The 17821-nt window shown below is 59.2% G+C and overlaps 1 protein-coding gene across 1 annotated transcript in view; it reads left to right on the top strand.

Annotated features, from left to right (window-relative positions):
* Positions 1-17821, top strand: part of OPHN1 (oligophrenin 1) — a 55008-nt gene that overhangs the window by 4311 nt on the left and 32876 nt on the right. Inside the window, exons 2-4 of the mRNA XM_026054644.1 lie at positions 9932-10027; positions 12300-12361; positions 13251-13322. Of these exons, the coding sequence (XP_025910429.1) occupies positions 9932-10027; positions 12300-12361; positions 13251-13322 (230 nt within the window). The remainder of the gene's footprint in view (positions 1-9931; positions 10028-12299; positions 12362-13250; positions 13323-17821) is intronic.

The following is a 17821-nucleotide window of genomic DNA, read 5'->3' on the forward strand; positions in this document are numbered from 1 at the left end:
GGAGGAAAATCCACTTACTGGAAAATATGTTGCTCTCCCCTAGCAAGTGTCTCCCCTTGCTCCTTGCTGCTCGTCTCTGTCCTCGCTGGGTTTCAGCTGGCAGGACGCTCCCCCGGGCAGGCAGGGACTTGCCTGCTGGAGCGCCCGCCTTAGAGCCCTTGCGGTCTGGGAAATCGTCCTGTGAGAGTTAGCACAGGTAGTTACTACAGGTGCCCCCAAAGCTTTTGTCCTGGCTGCGTTTGTCTGAAAGGAGAACCAAGCTATATCCGTATGAAAAAAACAAGTGTTTAAGCAGTGCTATGTAGATGACTTAAACTGGTTGCATGCTGCAAATGCAAGGTGCAGAGCCCGTGCTGCTGCTGCCGCTAGCCGCACCGTGAAGCAGGAGTGCAGGGCGGGCACTTTCGAGGTGGCTGCAGCGCCGGGCACGGCCGCTGCGTCCTGCCCTGTGTGCAGCGCAGTGCAGTGCAGCGCAGTGCAGTGCAGCGCAGTGCAGCAGAGCGGAGCAGAACAGCTCCCGGGCGCCCTGGCAGGTCGCCACGCGCGGGCGGCCGTGGGGGTGTCGCGCACTGGGCGCCGCACGGTGCTGTGCTCTCATGCACAGACAGGGCTTGGCCGTTGGCGGCCAGGCCATAACAACCGTGCGCAAAGACTGGTGTGATCCACGGAGTGTGATGCCTCTTGCAAGCAAGAGGACATGTACGTGTACGGGTTTGTCCCTGCTGCTGTGGGTGGGGTGGGCGCCGGAGCTCCCATCCCCTGGAGCAGCGCAGAGGCAGCGCCCGGCTCGCAGGCAAGGGGCTCTGCCCGCGAGGGAGCGCGGGAGCTGTGGCCGCCCCTGCGCCCGCTGCAGCCAGGGCCCGAGCGCGGCTCCTGCTCCGGCAGGTGGGAAAGAGGGAGCGCGGCGCAGCGCGGCGGAGCACAGAGCTCCTGCAGGGCTCCCCTCGCACTGCGCTCCCTCGCAGCCTGCATTGAAGTGAAGGCCCCAAGTCGCTGCAAATCTAAACCAGATGTGTCTTAAGCAGCAGCCCTCTCTAAAAGAGGGGGCGGGGAAGGGAAGAAAACACAGAACAAGAAACTCCAAAACAGCGCCCTTAAAAACCTTATCTGCAGATGCAGGCAGGAAGGACGAGGCTTGTGCAGGGTATCTGCATGCTGCAGTTCAGGGCACGTCTTGCCCCTTGTGTCGGGGTGCGTTGGGGCTGTGTGCATGGATATGTGTGCATGTATATATACGTCTATGTGTGTGTATACACATGTGTGAGCTGCAGCGCGTTCCCCGTGCTGGCTGCCGCGCTGTCCCCGTGCGCTGCTCCGTTGCTCCCTGCTCCGTTGCTCCAGCGCTGCCCTTGGAGCCACCCGCCCGCTGGCTCTGGCACCCGCTCTGCCGGGCGCGGACGGCCCTGGAGCGCCTGTGTTGTGCCGGACTCTCCCTGCAGCAGCAGCCTGGGCTGCGAGGGACACCCTGGAGCCGGTTGTTCCCTCTGTGCAGCCCAGGCGCTCCCTGCTGCAGGGCTGGCACCAGAGGCACCGTGTCCAGCTCCAGCGGTCCCTGCACGCAGTGTCGGGGGGCCCGGCTCGTGCCCTGTCCCCAGGGAACCCGAGCCTCTCGGCAGGGCCTGTGGCCGGAGCGGCCCTTCTCGCCAAGGCAGCACTGATGTGGCCTTGGCTTCAGCGCGAAACCCCTTCGTGTTTAATTCGGCTTCCCCTGGTCGCAGGGGAGGCGCGCGCAGCCCCTCGTCCTGCTCCCGCCGCCCTGCTCGGCTTCCTCCCTGCAGCACATGGACGTTCCCGTGTTCCCGGACGTTCCCGGGCGGCAGGTGCTGCTGCTGCTGCTGCGCAGCGTTTCCCTGCCCGCCGCGCCGGGGCTTGGCCTGGCTGCCCTTCCTCGTGGCACATTCTGCCCTCGTGTATTTATTGCGCTGCAATGGGGGCAGCGGCACCCGCACGGCCCGCGCTGCTGCAGCAGAACCGTCTGCAGAAACCTCAGGTGTCTGAGTGGTCTGGAGCGGTATCGAGTTTGCAGCAGGAGCAGATTCCTTTCCCCCGTCAACAGGCACTTCTATTTACGGGTGTGGGCACTTCAAACGAACACGTCCTTGAAGCTGCTGCTGCAGTTCCGCAGGCGGCGGTTGTTTTTCTTGCTAAGCACCAAGCAAAACTTTCAAGCCTCGACTTGAGTCCCTGATAGTTATGAAGAAAAAACTGTGGGAACATCTCTCTGTGTTTTGGTGATAGTGGGACTTGGGAGAATTGCTTCTTATCATCGCTTACAGATTCCTCGCTCTCACCACTGGACCTTTTGGGATGCTGATCTTGCCCAGTGCCGCGTTCTCCTTTTCTGGGCATGGCCAACAGTTATTTAGGGAGTGCTGGAGTTCCTCCCGGTTGCTGCGCTGTCTGGAGGTAGACATGTGTGCACGTGCACGCGGCTTCCGCGGCGGCCAGAGCAGCTGGATGGCCCGAGACGGGCCTGGGAATGCAAGAAGGAAGGAGCTCGTGGCCTCCGTCAAGCTGCTTCTGTAGCCTGTGTTTATTCTTGTCTCTTAAATCGTGCTTCGGCTCCTCTAGCCAAGACCGATTTCTGCATTGCTGAGGCTAGCTATTTTAAAAATAATTTTGTTAATCTCCTTTAAACCTTGCAGCTGTGAAAATGGAGAACAATGAACAGAGCAAAGTACGGACTGGGACCGAGGGGCTAGAGGGGAGCGCCTGCCCTCGCCTCGCATTCGCTGCGTCATTTGTGGAGCTGCTTAGAGAACAGTGCTGCTTGCAGAGCCCCTGGGCGTTCCCGGTGGGCACGGAGGTGCCGCGCAGCCTGTGTGCGGTTTTTGAGGGGACTGGGGGACCTGGAGCCCCATCACTTTTCAGGCCAGCCCGGCAGGCTGGGGCCCCAGAGCCTGTTGCTGGTGCCGTTTGCGCGCGGTGCCCGGCTGGCTCCGAGCGAGCCCGGAGGGGCCGGTGCAGCCGCGCGGCGGACGCGGCTGCGTGTCCCCCGCTCACGCCAGGCTCCCGCGCGGGCAGCCGGGCGCCGCTTCCCTGCGTCGTGTCGGTGCCCGTGCTCGCTGCCGAGCGGCCCTGCCCGGCCCGTGCAGACTGCGGGTGCCTCGGGACACGCGGGGCTGCAGGGGACACTTTGCACCCGCTGCGGGGGCTCCCGTTGGGATCCCAACGCCCTGGATTTGCTCGGGCTTGGAGGCAGCCGGTGGCGGCTGCTGGCTTTGCTTGATGCTCAACAGACTGCAGCGGGCGTTCCTTGTGGGGAGTTTTCTGCGCCTGGGCAGCCCTCTCTCTCAGCAGTACTGTAGTGATTTTTTTTAGTAAACTAATCATTTGATCAAAAATATTAAGCGAAGTTATAAAAATCAATGTGTGTCCCATCCACTGAAGATGCCAGCGTTGCTCTCGAGGAGCAGCATAGCTCGCCTTCGTCAGCAGGGAGGCAGCCAGGCCGGTGCAAAGCGTTGCTGCCGCCTCCCTTTTCCTAATTAATCAGTAAACAAATAAGGTAAACCTGTCAAACAAGCTTGCACGCTTATCACACGGCTGCCTGGGCGAGAGGGAGAAGTTTATGAGATTGGAAAATGAGATTCAGGATGGGAAAGAGAAACTAAAGAGGGCCAAGAGGAGGAGGAGGAGATCCAGCCTGAGATGCTGGTTTGGAGGGTGGGTGCGCAGCCCGTGCCGGGAGCTGAGGGCACCAGCGTGCCCGTCCCCTGCGGCGCCGTGGCCCTGCGCTCCGCTCCGCGGGCTCCGTAAAGGATCAGGGTGCAGCGAGTGCCAGGTGCTCAGCAGTGAGTGCCAGGTGCTCGGCACGTTCTCCGCAGCACGTGTGTAACGCACGGCTAAATATAGCAAGTTATTTTCAGAAGTTCACGCTAGCTGTTTGCTTCTGGCCAATGGAAAACTGTGTGAAAAATGGTCTCTGCGAAATGATGTGTCAGGATTTCTGAATCTTCCAAGCTTCCCGAGAGCCTTCGGAGCAACTTGCAGTCAGTTTGCTATGGATTAATGCAAAGCAGAGTCTACTCTGTAATGAGCTGTGATTTTAATTAGCCCCTGATAAGCATCGATTGCTTGTGGAGCACCCGGAGTGCTGTTTCGTAGTGGGATGCACTGCTTGGGTTGAGGCTTCCCGGCGCATTTGCCGTGGGGCTGTCCTGCTCCAGCGGGGCCAAGAGCTGCCCCGTGAGCCGAACTCGCTGCACGCTCCCGTCGGGACGCGTTGCGCTCGTCCAGAGCAGCTGCCTTGATTTCAGGGCTGAGGGGATTTGGGGGGACCACGTCTGGGCTCTTTGTGCAGTTCGTACACATACACTGTGCACGCGTGGCAGCAGGACGCGGTCCCGTAACGCGTCGCAGCCGCTGCGGGAGCTGCTGCGGTGGCCGGTGACACCGTCACGCTGAGCCCTTTGAGCCCTCGCTCCCTGGAGCTCTTGGCAAGGGGGATGTCCACTTGCTTTGGGGGTCACAACACTCTTACGCTGGAGAAGTAATGGTCTTGCTGCTGTTGTTGGGTGCACATCGATCTGGGTGTTCACACTGCTGTGGCTCAGCGGTGGTTTGGGGTTCGCTCTTCCTTTATCCCCCAAGCAAGGGCACCCGCAGGGCATTAGGACGGGCACCTGGCATCTCCTGCCGCCCTTCTGGGTCCCCTGCTTCTGTCTTGCACTGCTAGCCCCATCGGCACCGAGGCCGTACAGAAGGCTTCTCCTCCAGGAATACTCCCTCCACTGAGGCACGGGGATGTCTTCCTTCCCTTCGCTCCTGTTGCAGCGAGCACGGCGCGTTCTGGGTTGCAGGAAGGCAAGAGAATTCGTGACTCGTGGGGCTGCTTCATCCCGAAGCTGATCCTGGAGCCTGGCTGCCTCCTGAGCAGAACGGGCCCCGGTTGCCCGCTGTGCCAGGGCAGTAGGAACAGTGGGATCGCGCTGCGGATGGCTCTCTGCAGCCCTTACGGGCGGCACGTGCGCCGGGCCGGGAGCCTGGAGAGCTTTTTCCAGCCTCCTTCAGCTTTGTGCTGCCAGGCAGCGAGCCTGGGACGTGAAGGCAGGGGGAGGACTCGGGCGTTTGGCAGCACTCTGCTTATATCAGAGGGGAAAAAAAGCTCGTGAGGTTCTGTTAGAATGAGGAAAAATGTGGACTAAACTTTCCCGGTGTGGAGATAAAGCCCTGTTTTTTCCACACAGCTGCTTTCCTCGTGTCGAGCTCCAGGTGCTCTTTGCAGCGGCCTCTTCCTGCTCCAGAGCAGTTTTCTGCAGCAGCAGCAGCCGCCTGCACGGCCTCCTGTGCGGGTCTCCTTCCTCCCTGGGCTGCCTGCGCGGCCGCTCATGGAGCAGGGGGACAGCCCGCTGCGGCCCCCAGCCTGGCCCTTCTGCAGCGCTGCAGCTGCAGCGCCCGGCCCGGCCCTTTCTGCAGCGCCGGGCTTTGCACTGCTGCGGGGAATGTTCCAGCTGGGAAGCTGCCGAAGTCGCTGCAATTTCAATTTGCCAGTAAATATCCCCATCGTACTAGTGACACCCAGTGTCACACCCCCCCGTGTGTGTTTTCCATCACCTGTGCGGCGTTCGTGGGCAGTGGGTGCTCGGCGCGGACCCCGCTCGCCGCCAGCCTGCTGGCCTGAGGCCCTGTCCAGCACCGGCACGGCCGGGGCGGCACCGCTGCGCTCTCCACTCATTCGTTTCCTCCCTAATGCTCTACCTTGTACAATTATTTTGCTGCAGTGAACACGCTGTGGAGTGCTGGGTTCTGCCTCCCACCTGGCTGTTGGCTCTGTGGGCAAAGGGGACGGCAAGGCTGGCCCATCTCCCCAGCGCTCCCTCACCAGTGTCCCCCCTGCCCTTCGCAGGTCTCCTGCCCTTGGCAAGGCCGCTTCCCTGCTGCTGCCTCCTGCAGTTGTGCACCCGGCGGGACGAAGCCGGAATTCCCGTCCTCACGACTCAAACCTTCCACGTCCCGAGCCACTGAGGCAGCAGCCTGGCCTTAATCACAGAATGGAGATGCAGCTGGGGAAGTTTATGTAAAAAAATGGGGAAATACCGAGGGTTTTTGTTTGCTCTAGAGGAGAATGACTGGAGCATTTCAAGGAGGAGATACTGCTATATCATAGAGATAAAGGTAGGGACACACTTTGCTCAAGGACTGCGGCTGCCTGGGCTGCCCATGCGGGCAGCGTTTTCACCAACTTGTTTCTGCTTTGCGGTGGCCCATACCTACGGAGGCAAAACTGCATTTTAGCACCTGCAGTGCTGGCTGTTGCTGATGAAAACGTGGACGTGTCCACAGACACATTTGTACTCATCACACTGAAAGGCGAATCTCCTGGCTGCCTGTTTATTGCACCTGGTGGTTGCTCTCCCAGCGTGGCAGCGGGATGGGGTGCGCGTTCACCACCGGACGGGTGTTCTGAAACGGTCACGAGGGGTCAGTTCAGAAAGCAGCTGAGGATCCTCCACCGAGTAAGGAGCAGGAGGCCCCCACTAAAGCAGTGCTGCAACTGGCCAGGTATTGAGAGGATCCGTCCAGCACAAAAATGGTGATGAAGTCGCAAACGTTGGCTCGGGGCGAGGGGACGTGGCAGCAGCAGCGGCCCTGCCGCTGGTGTCTCTCACCGCAGCAGGAGCGCAGTGGGCGCTGCGACGCTCCTGGTGCCGCGTGGTGACAGGGGACAGCGGTGCCCTCCGGAATGCGGCTTCCCGAGAGCCCCCGGAGCAGCCCCTCTGTGGGCTCGGGGCCTCCCGGAGCGCCCGGCCTTCCCAGGCACCGGCTTGGACTTTGGGGCTGCATGTGGGGTTGTCTTCCCGAAACGAAAAAGAAAATCCTTTCTCTTGTCCCAAGCAAAACAAGTCCTAGCGCTGGGCTAATTGCAGGGCTCTCTTTTCTGTCAGCATTAAGCTAATTCGTGATGTGGTTTCTGGCAAGTTCACCAGCATTAACTTCAGCTGGAAACTTGGCAAATAAAGCGTCAGCCTGAACAGCTTTTTAAACGAAAGTGTGACTTAAGTCAGTGATGGTGTTTTCTGGTGGCAGGTCTGTTGTGCTGGGCTTTTTCAGAGCCGTTCCTGCTGTCCTATCACCCTATCCTGTCGCCATGCCTGCTTGTGCCCTAGAGGGTGGAACGGGAAGGGGCAGCCGGGCCCATGGCTGTGCCGGGCAGCTCCAGGGCCGGCGGGCAGGGCAGCGCGGCGCGGCAGTGTGTCCGGGTTTCCGGGGTGGCAGCGGGTGCCGCGTTCCGGCAGAGCTTTCCCTGGTTCTCCGGCTGGGAGCTGGCTCGTGTCCCACCGCACGAGGAGCGGGAGCGGCACGGGAGCGCGGTATGGGATGGCTGGAGGGCAGCGGGATGCACAGAGCAGTGCGAGGGCCGCTCGCACCCCGGCCGGCACTGTGCATGAGGTGCCAGCCATGGGGAGCGGGATGGCGCTTCCACCGCCTCTGCTGCGCCCGGTGCTGCGTCGGGAGCAGGGCCACCGGGAGCCGAGGAGCCACCCCGGGACCCGGGCTGGGAGCTGAGGAGCCACCCCGGGACCCGGGCCGGGAGCTGAGGAGCCACAGGACCCGGGCCAGGCACGGGAACCACGAGGCAGGACGGGACGAGGCAGGAGCCCAGCCCTGCTGCGCCTTCTCGCTCACAGGCCGGGGTGGAGGCTGTGCGGGGACTGACGAGCAGAGCGAGGTGGGGAGCAGGGCCCGGCCGGGAGCGCAGGGCTCTGGCCCTGAACGGGCTCAATGAGAGCCCTGGGGTTAGCCTGAGTGTGTGAATAAAGCGAGTTATTCGGCACTGAAACTGCGTTATTTGCTGAGGTTTTCTACCAAGTTAATGACATCATTCTGTGCTAGAGTTCGCCCATTTACGCGCTCTCAGCCTTTCCTAGCAGCTGGTAGTTAAATAGCTACATTCAAGCTTTGAATCTGCCCATTGAAGAGCAAAGTTTTGACCCTCCCAAGGAAGCTGCTGAACGAGGCTTTTCAGGGCGGCGACATTCTCGCCGTGGCTCCCGGCCACATGAAGCAGCCCCTTCTCTTGGTCCTGGTGTCCTCAAACGCTGCGGTTTGCTCCAAGCTTTGGGAAGTGCCTGGCATGGTCCTGTGGCGCGGGGACCTGGGGACAGGCTGCGTGGGATCCGCCAGCTGACCCACACGGGTCACTTTCTTTTATTTTTTTCCCAAACTTCCAGCCCTTTTACTCATCCTCTGAGGATATTAGAGCTGCAACACCCTCTTGGAAATAATTATTCTATGGCCTCTTGTTTTGAATGTGGAGGGTGGGAATTTTCCAGGGAGGCTGCTGTTTTCTAAGAGGCTCTTGTGGCCCGGAGGGCTCCAGCGAGAAGTCAAAGGGAACAAGAACAATTAAGGAACTGGTTTGGCTCCTAAGCACAGAAAAGGCTTATGAGAAACATACTAAAATACCAAGAATCCCTTCTCCTCCGTGGTGCGGATGGCCACGTTACCGTGTCCGTGCGGGCTCGGGTGCAGCAGCGGGGGCTCTGCAGCGTGCCGGGATGCGGCGGGCGCTGCTCCACTCCGCTCCTTCCCCCTGCGCCCACCCGCGCCTCCCGGCCCTGCGGACCCTGCCCGGGCCTCGGGCTGCACTTGCAGCCCAAAACCAGGGAGAACGGCGAAGTAAAGCGAAGTCTAAAGCTGCCCTTTGGCTTTGTTCTGCTGTGCACATCCTATTTCCTGTAGGCCGGGAAAGTTCCGTCTTTCTGTTCCCGTCTGACACGTTTGCTGCTGGAGAAGGACAGCGTGCAAAAGGAGGGTGCGACTTGGTGTCGGGCGCTGTGAGCGGCTCAGGGCTGTCGCACATGCCTTGTAGTTAATGTTTCAGTGGTGTGGAAAGGTGCCAGAGCCTGTTGTGGAGCCCTGGCCCTCGGCTGCGTCCTGTCCCGTGCTTAGGTGGTGCGTGGGTGGCACGAGGGCTGAAGCGGAGCAGCTGCGGCACCGCGGGGCCGACGGGGACCGGGTGTCCCTGAGCCCCGTGCAGCGCGGCCAGGGGCCCTGGACCCCGCAGCCGGGCTGGGCTGGGCTCTCCTGTTTGGTTCCCCTGTGCTGCTGCTGCCCGGCAGGGAAATGAGAGCAGGGCGGCCACAGAGCAGGGGAGAGGCCGCGCAGGCTGCGGGCAGGCGAAGGGTGCGCAAGCGCCAGGAATGACTCGGGCTGAGCTACCAACCGCTGTCAAGAAGATGCTTTGCTTCAACACGAGAAGTCTCTTCCCCAGCGGGACAGAAACAGCTCCAAGGGCCACCTGCAAGTGCCCTGCGCGCGCAGCTTGGGCCCCTGCATTCGGCTCCTTGGCTGCCTTTCCATCAGGCCTGTTTGCCCTGGCCGTGACCCACTCAAAGAGGGGCTGTTATTCTGAATCCTGGTTTTGTCCCTTGTTTCCTGTCTCTTCTGATTTTCTCCAATCTAATGGAGAACATACCGTAATGCATGCAGGCCTGTCCGACAGCCCCGTGCCGGGGTGCAGGAGGGACGTGGCAGCGACCATCCGCGTCGTGGCTTCTCCGGCAGCATCCGGCCAGGGCCGCAGCTTGTCCTGCAGGGGTGTCCATGTGTGTCCATGCGCTTCGCGGGGCCGTGGCCGGTGCCAGCGGCCGCTTCCAGGGAACGGTGCCCCAGTCAGCACGCAGGGGACGGTGCCCCTGTGTCAGTACCGCGGGGGACGGTGCCCCCGTCGGCACCGCAGGGGATGGTGCCCCTGTCGGTACTGCAGAGACCGTTTCGGCAGCACCGGGGGACACCCTCTCCATGTCCTGCAGCCGTTACTAACATTGCTCAGTTTTGTGAGGGGTGTGAAATTAATGATGACCCTGGATTTTTCTTTTTGACCACATCAGTGTAATTTATTCTCATTCCTGCCATATTCCCTAGAGCTTGCCACTTCTTCATAACAGTTGCAAAAACCCCACCTTTTTGCTCTGTCCTCTTGCAGGTTACTCATCGGCAGTCCAGAAATTCTCCCAGACTCTGCAGTCCTTTCAGTTTGACTTCATTGGGGACACTCTAACAGATGATGAGATTAATATTGGTGAGTGCTCTTCCTTTTGATGTAAACTTTCAGTTACTGAGAAAACGTCTCCCTCTAGGAGTTTGCCTGCGTTGATGTTTCTGAGACAGAATCAGGGCCTGGGTTTCTCATGCAGTTTGACGTGCATGGTGCGGTGCTTGCAGTAAAAGATGCTGCTCTGCAGCACGTTTTACAGAGTTGAAGCTTTCCTGGCTGGGATGGAAGGTGCCCCGCGCCGTGGCGGTTCTGCGGAGCTTTTCCGCAGCTTTGAGCTGCTCCTGTGCCAGGACACACGGGAGTCGGAGCGCTCGGCGCCCGTCCTCGGCCGGCTGGACGACGCTCCGGGTGCCGGATTTGCTGCACCCAAAGCATCTTATGTACGAAAACAAAGCGGCCCCCACACTATCCAGGCTGCAAACTGCCAGGAAAAGCAAATTGTTGGGTGTATCGTGATGTGAAAAATAGATTCACACCTTCATGCGTGCGGAGGCTGTGGCAGATGGCTCCTTCCTGCTCTCCACATGTTTCAGGGTTAGAATTCCATGCATTTGGCTTCACGGCCAGTCCAGTAGATTCCATATAGGTTGAACACCTGCTAACCGCATGCAGAGAGTGAAAACGGATGGAGAAAACCTGGTGATGCAGCGTTTTTGCACTGCGTGCTTGGGCTCAGCCGTGGGTGCCGAGCGGAGAGCAGGGTGCCGGCCTGGGCGGCGCGGCGGGACCGCGGGATCGCGGAGACCCCAGCCCTGCTCCGGCCCCTGCGCGCGGGGCTGCGCTCTGCCCTGCCCGCGGAGGAGAGGCAGAAACCTGCAAAATTCCCGTCTTCTGTTGAACGGCGGCCAGGCGTGCAGCGCGGCTGAGGGCGGTTTGTTAGCCATCCTTGAAAGGGGAAGGAAGGAAAGCTTGTTCTTTTGCTTATTTTAGTTAAAGCAATTTAAAGCCGTCTGTGGCTTCCCCTTCCCTGGTTTCCTTTATGGAAAGCTTCTAGGTGAAACCTACTGGAAATGAGTCAGTCTCCCGTTCCAATGGAAACAGAGGTGTTGAATTTCCAAACCCATGTGAGTAATGGAGGGAAAAGCTGAGCATTATAAACGAGCCACAGATTTGATGCCAGGGTCTCACATTTGGAAGAGGGAGTCATGCTCATGGCGAATGTAAACCACGGGGGAAACAAGTATGTCCCCACTTCTGCTTTGCTTTGGGCATCTTTGTTTTGCTCTTTGGAGTTGGGTTTCCTGATTGCCCAGTATGGAAGTCGGGGTTGTGGTTCCTCCCTGTCCCTGCAATCCAGCATCTCCTTGGGTCGGAGCTGCTCAGAAGTCACCCTTGTTCCTAAACCGAGCGCAGATGCTGATAGCTCAGCAGCAGCTTTGATCTCCAGGAGGCCGCGGGAAGGTGGGATGCTGCACAGCTGAGATGCCTCCTGCAGAGCCGAACGAGCCTCCAGGGCAGGGCCAGCGCTGGTGCTTTCTCCTGCAGCCCTGGGACGTGTCCCTCACCTCTGGGTGCTGCTCCCTGCCCAGCGCTGTGGGCAGTGTGTGTGCACGAGCTCTGTACACTCGTGGGTGTGCGTGGGGAGAGCTGGGCCCTGCGGGACGCTCTGCTCCTTGGGGACACAGCCTGGCGCTGGCCGGGAGCTGCCACCCGGCTCGGCGGGGCGGCTGCACGGCGGGGCGGCCGTGAGCGCACGGGACGGCTGCGCGGCGGGGCGGCTGCACGGCGGGACGGCTGCGCGGCGGGGCGGCCGTGAGCGCACGGGGCGGCTGCACGGCGGGGTGGCTGCGCGGCGGGGCGGCCGCGAGCGCGCGGGGCGCTTGCCAGGAGGCAGCAGGGCGCTTGTGGGACCAACCTGCAGCCGGGTGCATGGGCAGCGCTGCTGCGTGTCCCTGCGCCCGCTTCTGCACCGCCTTGCCAGGCAGGCTGAGCAGAGCTGCTCACGAGGGATGATCCTGCAGCGCCCGCGGGTTGTCCAGGCCCTAAAGGCACCTGCGAGTCGCTGGTTGCTGTCCCTGTGTCCCCTTTGCCCAGCTGGGCACTTCAGTGGTGTAAGGTTGCTCCTGCACAACAGGCTGTTTCAAATCTTCTTGCATTTCATTTTTAAGTGCTATAATAATGATCCAGACCAAGCAGGTTTGCTGCAGGGCGGTTTGAGCCCGGTCGGAGAGGTTCCCCCCGGCTGCAGCAGAGGCCGAGGCGCTGGGGCCGCCGGGCACGGGAGCCGCTCCGGGCGCCTCAGCCCACACTGAGCTGCACAGCCTCTCGCTAATGCCACTTTTTCCTCTCCTTATAGCTGAATCCTTTAAGGAATTTGCAGAGCTGCTGCAGGAGGTGGAGCTGGAGAGATCCATGATGGTAAGCTCATCTTAGCTGTGCTCTGCTGTAAAGTTTGAATGCTAAATCACAGACACAACATTCCTCGCAGCTTTGGGACAGGGTTTGATGATCACCTGGAAGCTGGGTGCTCAGCACACCTTGTGCTGTCTGTCCTTGGTGGTGCACCACGTGCTCACGGTGTCCTGCACATCCCACGAAGGCGCCGGAGGGGACAGGACAGGGGTCCCGTGTGCGTCCAGGGCTGTCCCGCACATCCCGTGCTCGCTTCCCTGGGAGGGTCCCAGAGCCGCAGGGCTCTGCGAGGTGTCCCGCAGTCTGCCCCGTGTTCCCCAGCAGTAGCTGTTTGCAGTGTGTCTCCCATTAAAACGCACAAGCACGCACAAATCCTGCGCTGCTTCTCCTGTCCGTTTCGCACCCTTGTCGTGCTGCTGAGCCTGAATTCCCTGCCGTGCAGGGAGGGCTGCAGCAGCGCGTGGCCCCGCTGCAGAGCCCCTTCCCTCTCCAGAGCGTCGGGGATCCCGGCGTCCTGCAGGCAGCGGGGGCAGAGGCTCCCGGCCGGGTCCCGGCCAGGGCCGCGCTGCCGCCCGCGGCGCCCGGAGAACGTCCCGCGGCTCTGGAAGGAGCCAGGATGGGCTTTGCTGGGTCGCTGTCCCCGTGATAGCGACCTCAGCCTCATGAGCTTGGAAAGGCCGCTTGGCTGAGGACACTCGCAGCTGCTTTGCAGGAGGGCGCTGCCCAAACACCAGTGTCTGCACTGAAGGAAAAGGGGACCCAGACACTAGCACGGGTTTGCAGCTAAAATGACATTGCGGTTTAGGAGCCTGGGCTTTTAGTCCTAGCCTGCCTCTGGTTAGGAGAAAACTATTGTGTGTCCTGTAGTTAAACTGATTCCTTCTCTGTGCCGCAGGTGCAAAACGCTAGTGATTTGCTGATCAAACCTTTGGAAAACTTTCGGAAGGAGCAAATAGGATTCACTAAGGTAAACATTTTTTTTTGTTGTTCTATTACTGCGTATGGATTTTCTCCTGTGTTTTTGTTGTTTTTAAAAATACACTTGTGCTGCACTTATACTCTACCCTTTCAAAGCCTTGCATTCAGCTGCTAGAGTGAGAGAGTCTGCTGTGACTTTTAGTCTGATTTTTCAATCATGAGGCACTCCAAAACCTTTTCCTTAATTCTCTGGGTTCTCTTCTGGTGTAATTCCAGCTCTTTCTCTTTCCTGAAAAAGTCATGCTTCTTTCTGCAAACGATCAAGAAATGCTTCTTGCTTCTTTCTCCCTCCTCTCCCTTGTTCATTCCATGTTATGTGTTTCCAGCTTGAGAATAGGATACCTTTCCCACACAAACATGTGTGGGAGGAAGAATTGTAGAAGCCAGTAATCAGGACTCGAATATAGTCATAGGTTTGTGTTAAGAAGTACCTAAATAAAGTCTCTCGCAAGCCTCTCAGATGGACCAAGCTTCTAAATCAACAAACTCTAAAAAGCAAGTTCTGCACATGTTGAGCAACCAGATTATTTTTCCCTTGTCTGCTATCTAGAAGTCAAGGTTCCACGTTGCTCAGTGGCAGCTTGAACTGGGCCTGGCTCTGAACCAGCTCCGAAATGGAGCTGTTTTGGAGAACGCTTAGAGGTTGGATTCAGCCCAGCCCATCTGGAGTCTTCGACATTTAATGAATACTGCATTGAAGAAATGATACTCGAGCCCCAATTCTGCCTTCAGAATTCCTTGCACAAGCGTGATGGGAAGCGAAGAGGCCGCAGGAGCGCTCCGCGGAGGTGGCTCCGCGTCAGCCGCACGGAGCCAGGGCACGGCTGCCTCGTCGGCTCCTCCGCATGCGCGGCACGAGTGCCTGCGGCAGCCACGAGGCTCCCTCCTCATGGAGCTCTCTGTATCAGAGCAGAACCAGCAAATACTGAGGTGAGAGACGCAGGCACTGGGTGGAGCCTCTTTTCCCCACTCCGTGTTATGGAACAAGCGGTCCTGGGGCTGCTTGCTTGAGCTGGCCTGCACAGTCTGGAGGGGTTAACTTTCCTGCAGAGTGGATCTCTCCCCTCGGACAGCCAAGCCCACCTCCCGCTTCTGCGTGAAGGAGAAGCCCCGTGATGGAGCCTGCCGGTGCCCCAGCCTCTGCACGTGTTTCCTAGCACAGCTGGTATCCATAGCCCTGAGCACTGACGTGGATTCGCTTGGAAACACAATCTTCCTCAGTATCTGCTGGCAGGATAAGGTACTTTTGGTGGACGTTAACAGTCCAGGAACTTGCGTTCTGCTTTTCGGAAGCAGCTAAAACAGATGGTGGGGTGTAGGATTTTTAGAGATCTCTTTTTTTCCTCTCTGTTTTGAGGAACGTGAATTGCAGAGGTGCTGGGGGGCAGTTCAGCGGGCAGAGGGCTCCAACGTGGATTACCCGGAACGCTCGTGCCCAGGAGGGTGGCAGCGGTCCCGCACTGACCCACGTTTGCAGCTGCACACACACCCACGCGCATGGGAGATTGCCCGGTGGATGTAATGCTCTCGCTGCAGTGCTGCTCTGAGCCCTTCAGTGTTGAATGTTTCCAGATGAGTTTGAGCCAGCTCCCAGCCCCTGCCCATGCTTCCGACGCTTCCCTGCCTGCGGGCTGTATTTGCACCACTGGCCCCAGGCCCGCAAGCCAGGCTGAGTTCTGCAGGGATCAACGCGGACACAAAGACGTTCATTCATCCACTGTCTCACAGAATTCCTCCCGGCCATTTGCATCCGTGATAGCAGAGGCAGGAAACACAGATGAGGCCTTATCACAACAAGCACAGTCAGCATGGGGTCCGACGACTCCATTCCTGCCTCGCCTGACCTGAGTCAAGTTCTCCCTGCGTCCCAGGGCCAGCCTGTCACGCAGACCAGAGACGTGACACAGGGAATTTGCCCCCTCTGATGCCTTTCCCATATTTTGCCAGTTGCCTCTGCAAGATGCTTTCTGTCCGTTCTGCAAGTTGCTGAAGCCTGATAGGAAGAGTGTTTCAATGGTGTCTTTGTGGTGGCTGTGGCCGGCAAGAAGCCACATCCATGTGGCCATCCGCATGTGCCCATTTCCCAGCCATGGACTGAGCCCCCGGGCGCTGCGGTGCCGCTGGCGCAGAGCTGCCCGGGGGCGTCACGGACCCGCCACGGCCTCCGCGCTGCCGCTGTTTGCTGTGGCCGGTCCAGCTCTCCGCAGCGTGTTTGCAGCGCGGAGAGGCTCCTGGCAGGCAGAACGTGCTTTGTTTTGTCTTTCCTTCAGAACAAAACTAGCCGCTCAGCCCAGCTCAGCTCCTCGTTCCTGGGTCGCTCGGCCTCTTCCAGGATGGGGGTGTTCATAGAGTCTAATCAGAAATGAAGGGCAAGTTTTGTGCTGGTCCCTTTGCCGCTCTCCTCGCTCCCTCCCGGCTCTGCCTGGGAGCGGAGGCTCTCCTTAGCCCTGGTTGCTGCTGGGCCGACACCTCGCTGCTGTTCTCGGAGCCCTGATGCTTTCCGGGTAGCCCGAGCTCTGCATTCAGGGCAGCCCCTGGCCATGCTGGCTGCGCCCCTCGCGTCGCCTGCACGGCCCTCAGCAGCGAGTGAGCGGGCCGTGCGTGGTGCCTGGGACTCGAGCGCTGGCACATCCCCGTGCACCACTACACGGTGATGCCCTCCCCTGCTGAATATTCATGAGGAACTAATTTGTGCTTGTGTTTGCAGATTGTGCTTCAGGCTTCTCCCCACCCCCCCCACCCCCCTCCCCATCTTGCTCAGTTCTGCAGCCAACAAGCTCTTAGAAACCTTGGCTCCAAAATCAGGAGGGATTTGTAGTTCAACCCTCTGCTTTTCAGTTACATGTCAACGAGGCAGATGGCAAAGTGACTGACAGGCCCCTCGGCCGCCAGACAGGCCGTTTTCCTGCTGTGTTGCTCCGCACGGGGCACCGGGCGCCCTGCGCCCGCGGTGCTTGTGCCCCTCATGGTCCTGCTCCCCGCGGCCCGTGGGCGGCACGAGGGGCTCCCCGCGCAGCAGGGCTGCCCGGAGCAGGGCTGCCTGCAAGAAGCCGCCCCAGCCTGTCCTTTCCAGGCAAGGGCCGGGAGGGGCTCGGCTCATTTTGGATCTTGCTTTCCTCGCAGTGCGTTCCGGGACGTGCTGGCCTGCACAAACCCCTCTCCTGTGGGAGCCGGAGCAGGCGCTGGTGCTGCTGGTCCCGGCTGCCCCAGGCACCTGGTTCTGAAGCACGGGGCACGAGTGGCCCCGGCGGGGCCTTCCTGACCCCTGCTGCAGAGTGACCCTGTGATTAGGTTCCTGGCTCCCTTGCATGTGGCTTCTCGTGACCCGGGGAGACAGTTCAAAGTGCGACTTTATAGAAACGATAACTGCCACTTTGTGAATGCTCTTTGCTTCTCTGCATGTGGGTTGCTCATCACTAGTAACAGTCACAAGGGTTGGTTTGTTTTAACAGTTCTTCCTGGCATCGGTTCTTCAGCTTCTTAAATTAGGTTTCACTCTCAAAGGACTCTCTTCTCTCCTGAGCTTGATGACTGGGTCTCTTTATTCTGAGGCTTGAATTTGCCAGCATGGAGTTACAGCAAGTCTGTCTCCAAAGGATGACACCAGAAAATACACTTAATTATTCATGTTCAGGGAACTTACCATTCCTGCAGCACAGTCATTTCCAGTCACCAGGGTAAAGAGGTTTGCTGGTCGCACAGCTCAGCACCAGCAGCTGAGCAGAAGGTTGTCAGAGCACCCTGCAAGCATTGCTGCCTTTTACTGAAGTCCTTGTCCTCTGACAATGACGTGGGCAGGGATGACAGTAGCACCTTTTTGGCAGGATCTGAAATACTCTTTGCAGGGAGGCAGCGAGTAACAACGCCAGTGCCCCCTTTGTCCAAGATCCATGAGGAAGCAGCACCCGCAGCACGGGCCAGAGGACTGGGGACCCGCTGCTCCTCCAGAAGGGACCGAAGTCGCTGTTAGCAGGTGGAGATCTGAGCTGCTGGTTACGCCTGAGATCCGCTGCCCTTTCCTGATAGCCACCGTCCACGATGGATAACCCGGGGAACGTGTGTCTTGGTATCTCAAAACATACCAACCTCATACCCACCAGTGTCTCCATGTGTGTGTGTGTGTGCATGTGTGTGTGTGCACACTGGAAAATAATGTCTCTTTTTGCAGCGGGAGCGCACTGCAGCTCCACCGAGTCCGATTTCTCCAAGGGTTGAAGAGTTGTTGATACTGGAAGAAGAGCATCTTTCTCAAAGCCTTCATCCTTAGCTACCAAGCTGTCCTTCGTGGCCTCTGCTTCTGAATGTGGGCTGTCCGCTGCGTCGCCCGCTGCTCTCACTCGGAGCCAAGCAAGTGAAGATCGGCGAGCAGGAATTTGCTGAGCCCGAGTGCAAGTTCTGAGAGCCTCTCCGCATCCTGCTGCGCAGGATGTCCTGTTAGACCAAGTAATCCATGGAAGTGGAACAGGGAAATGAAACTGCACAGAAAGA

This window comes from Nothoprocta perdicaria, unplaced genomic scaffold, assembly GCF_003342845.1.
Source record: "Nothoprocta perdicaria isolate Ctin4 unplaced genomic scaffold, notPer1 scaffold_124, whole genome shotgun sequence".
Classification (NCBI taxonomy): Eukaryota; Metazoa; Chordata; class Aves; order Tinamiformes; family Tinamidae; genus Nothoprocta; species Nothoprocta perdicaria.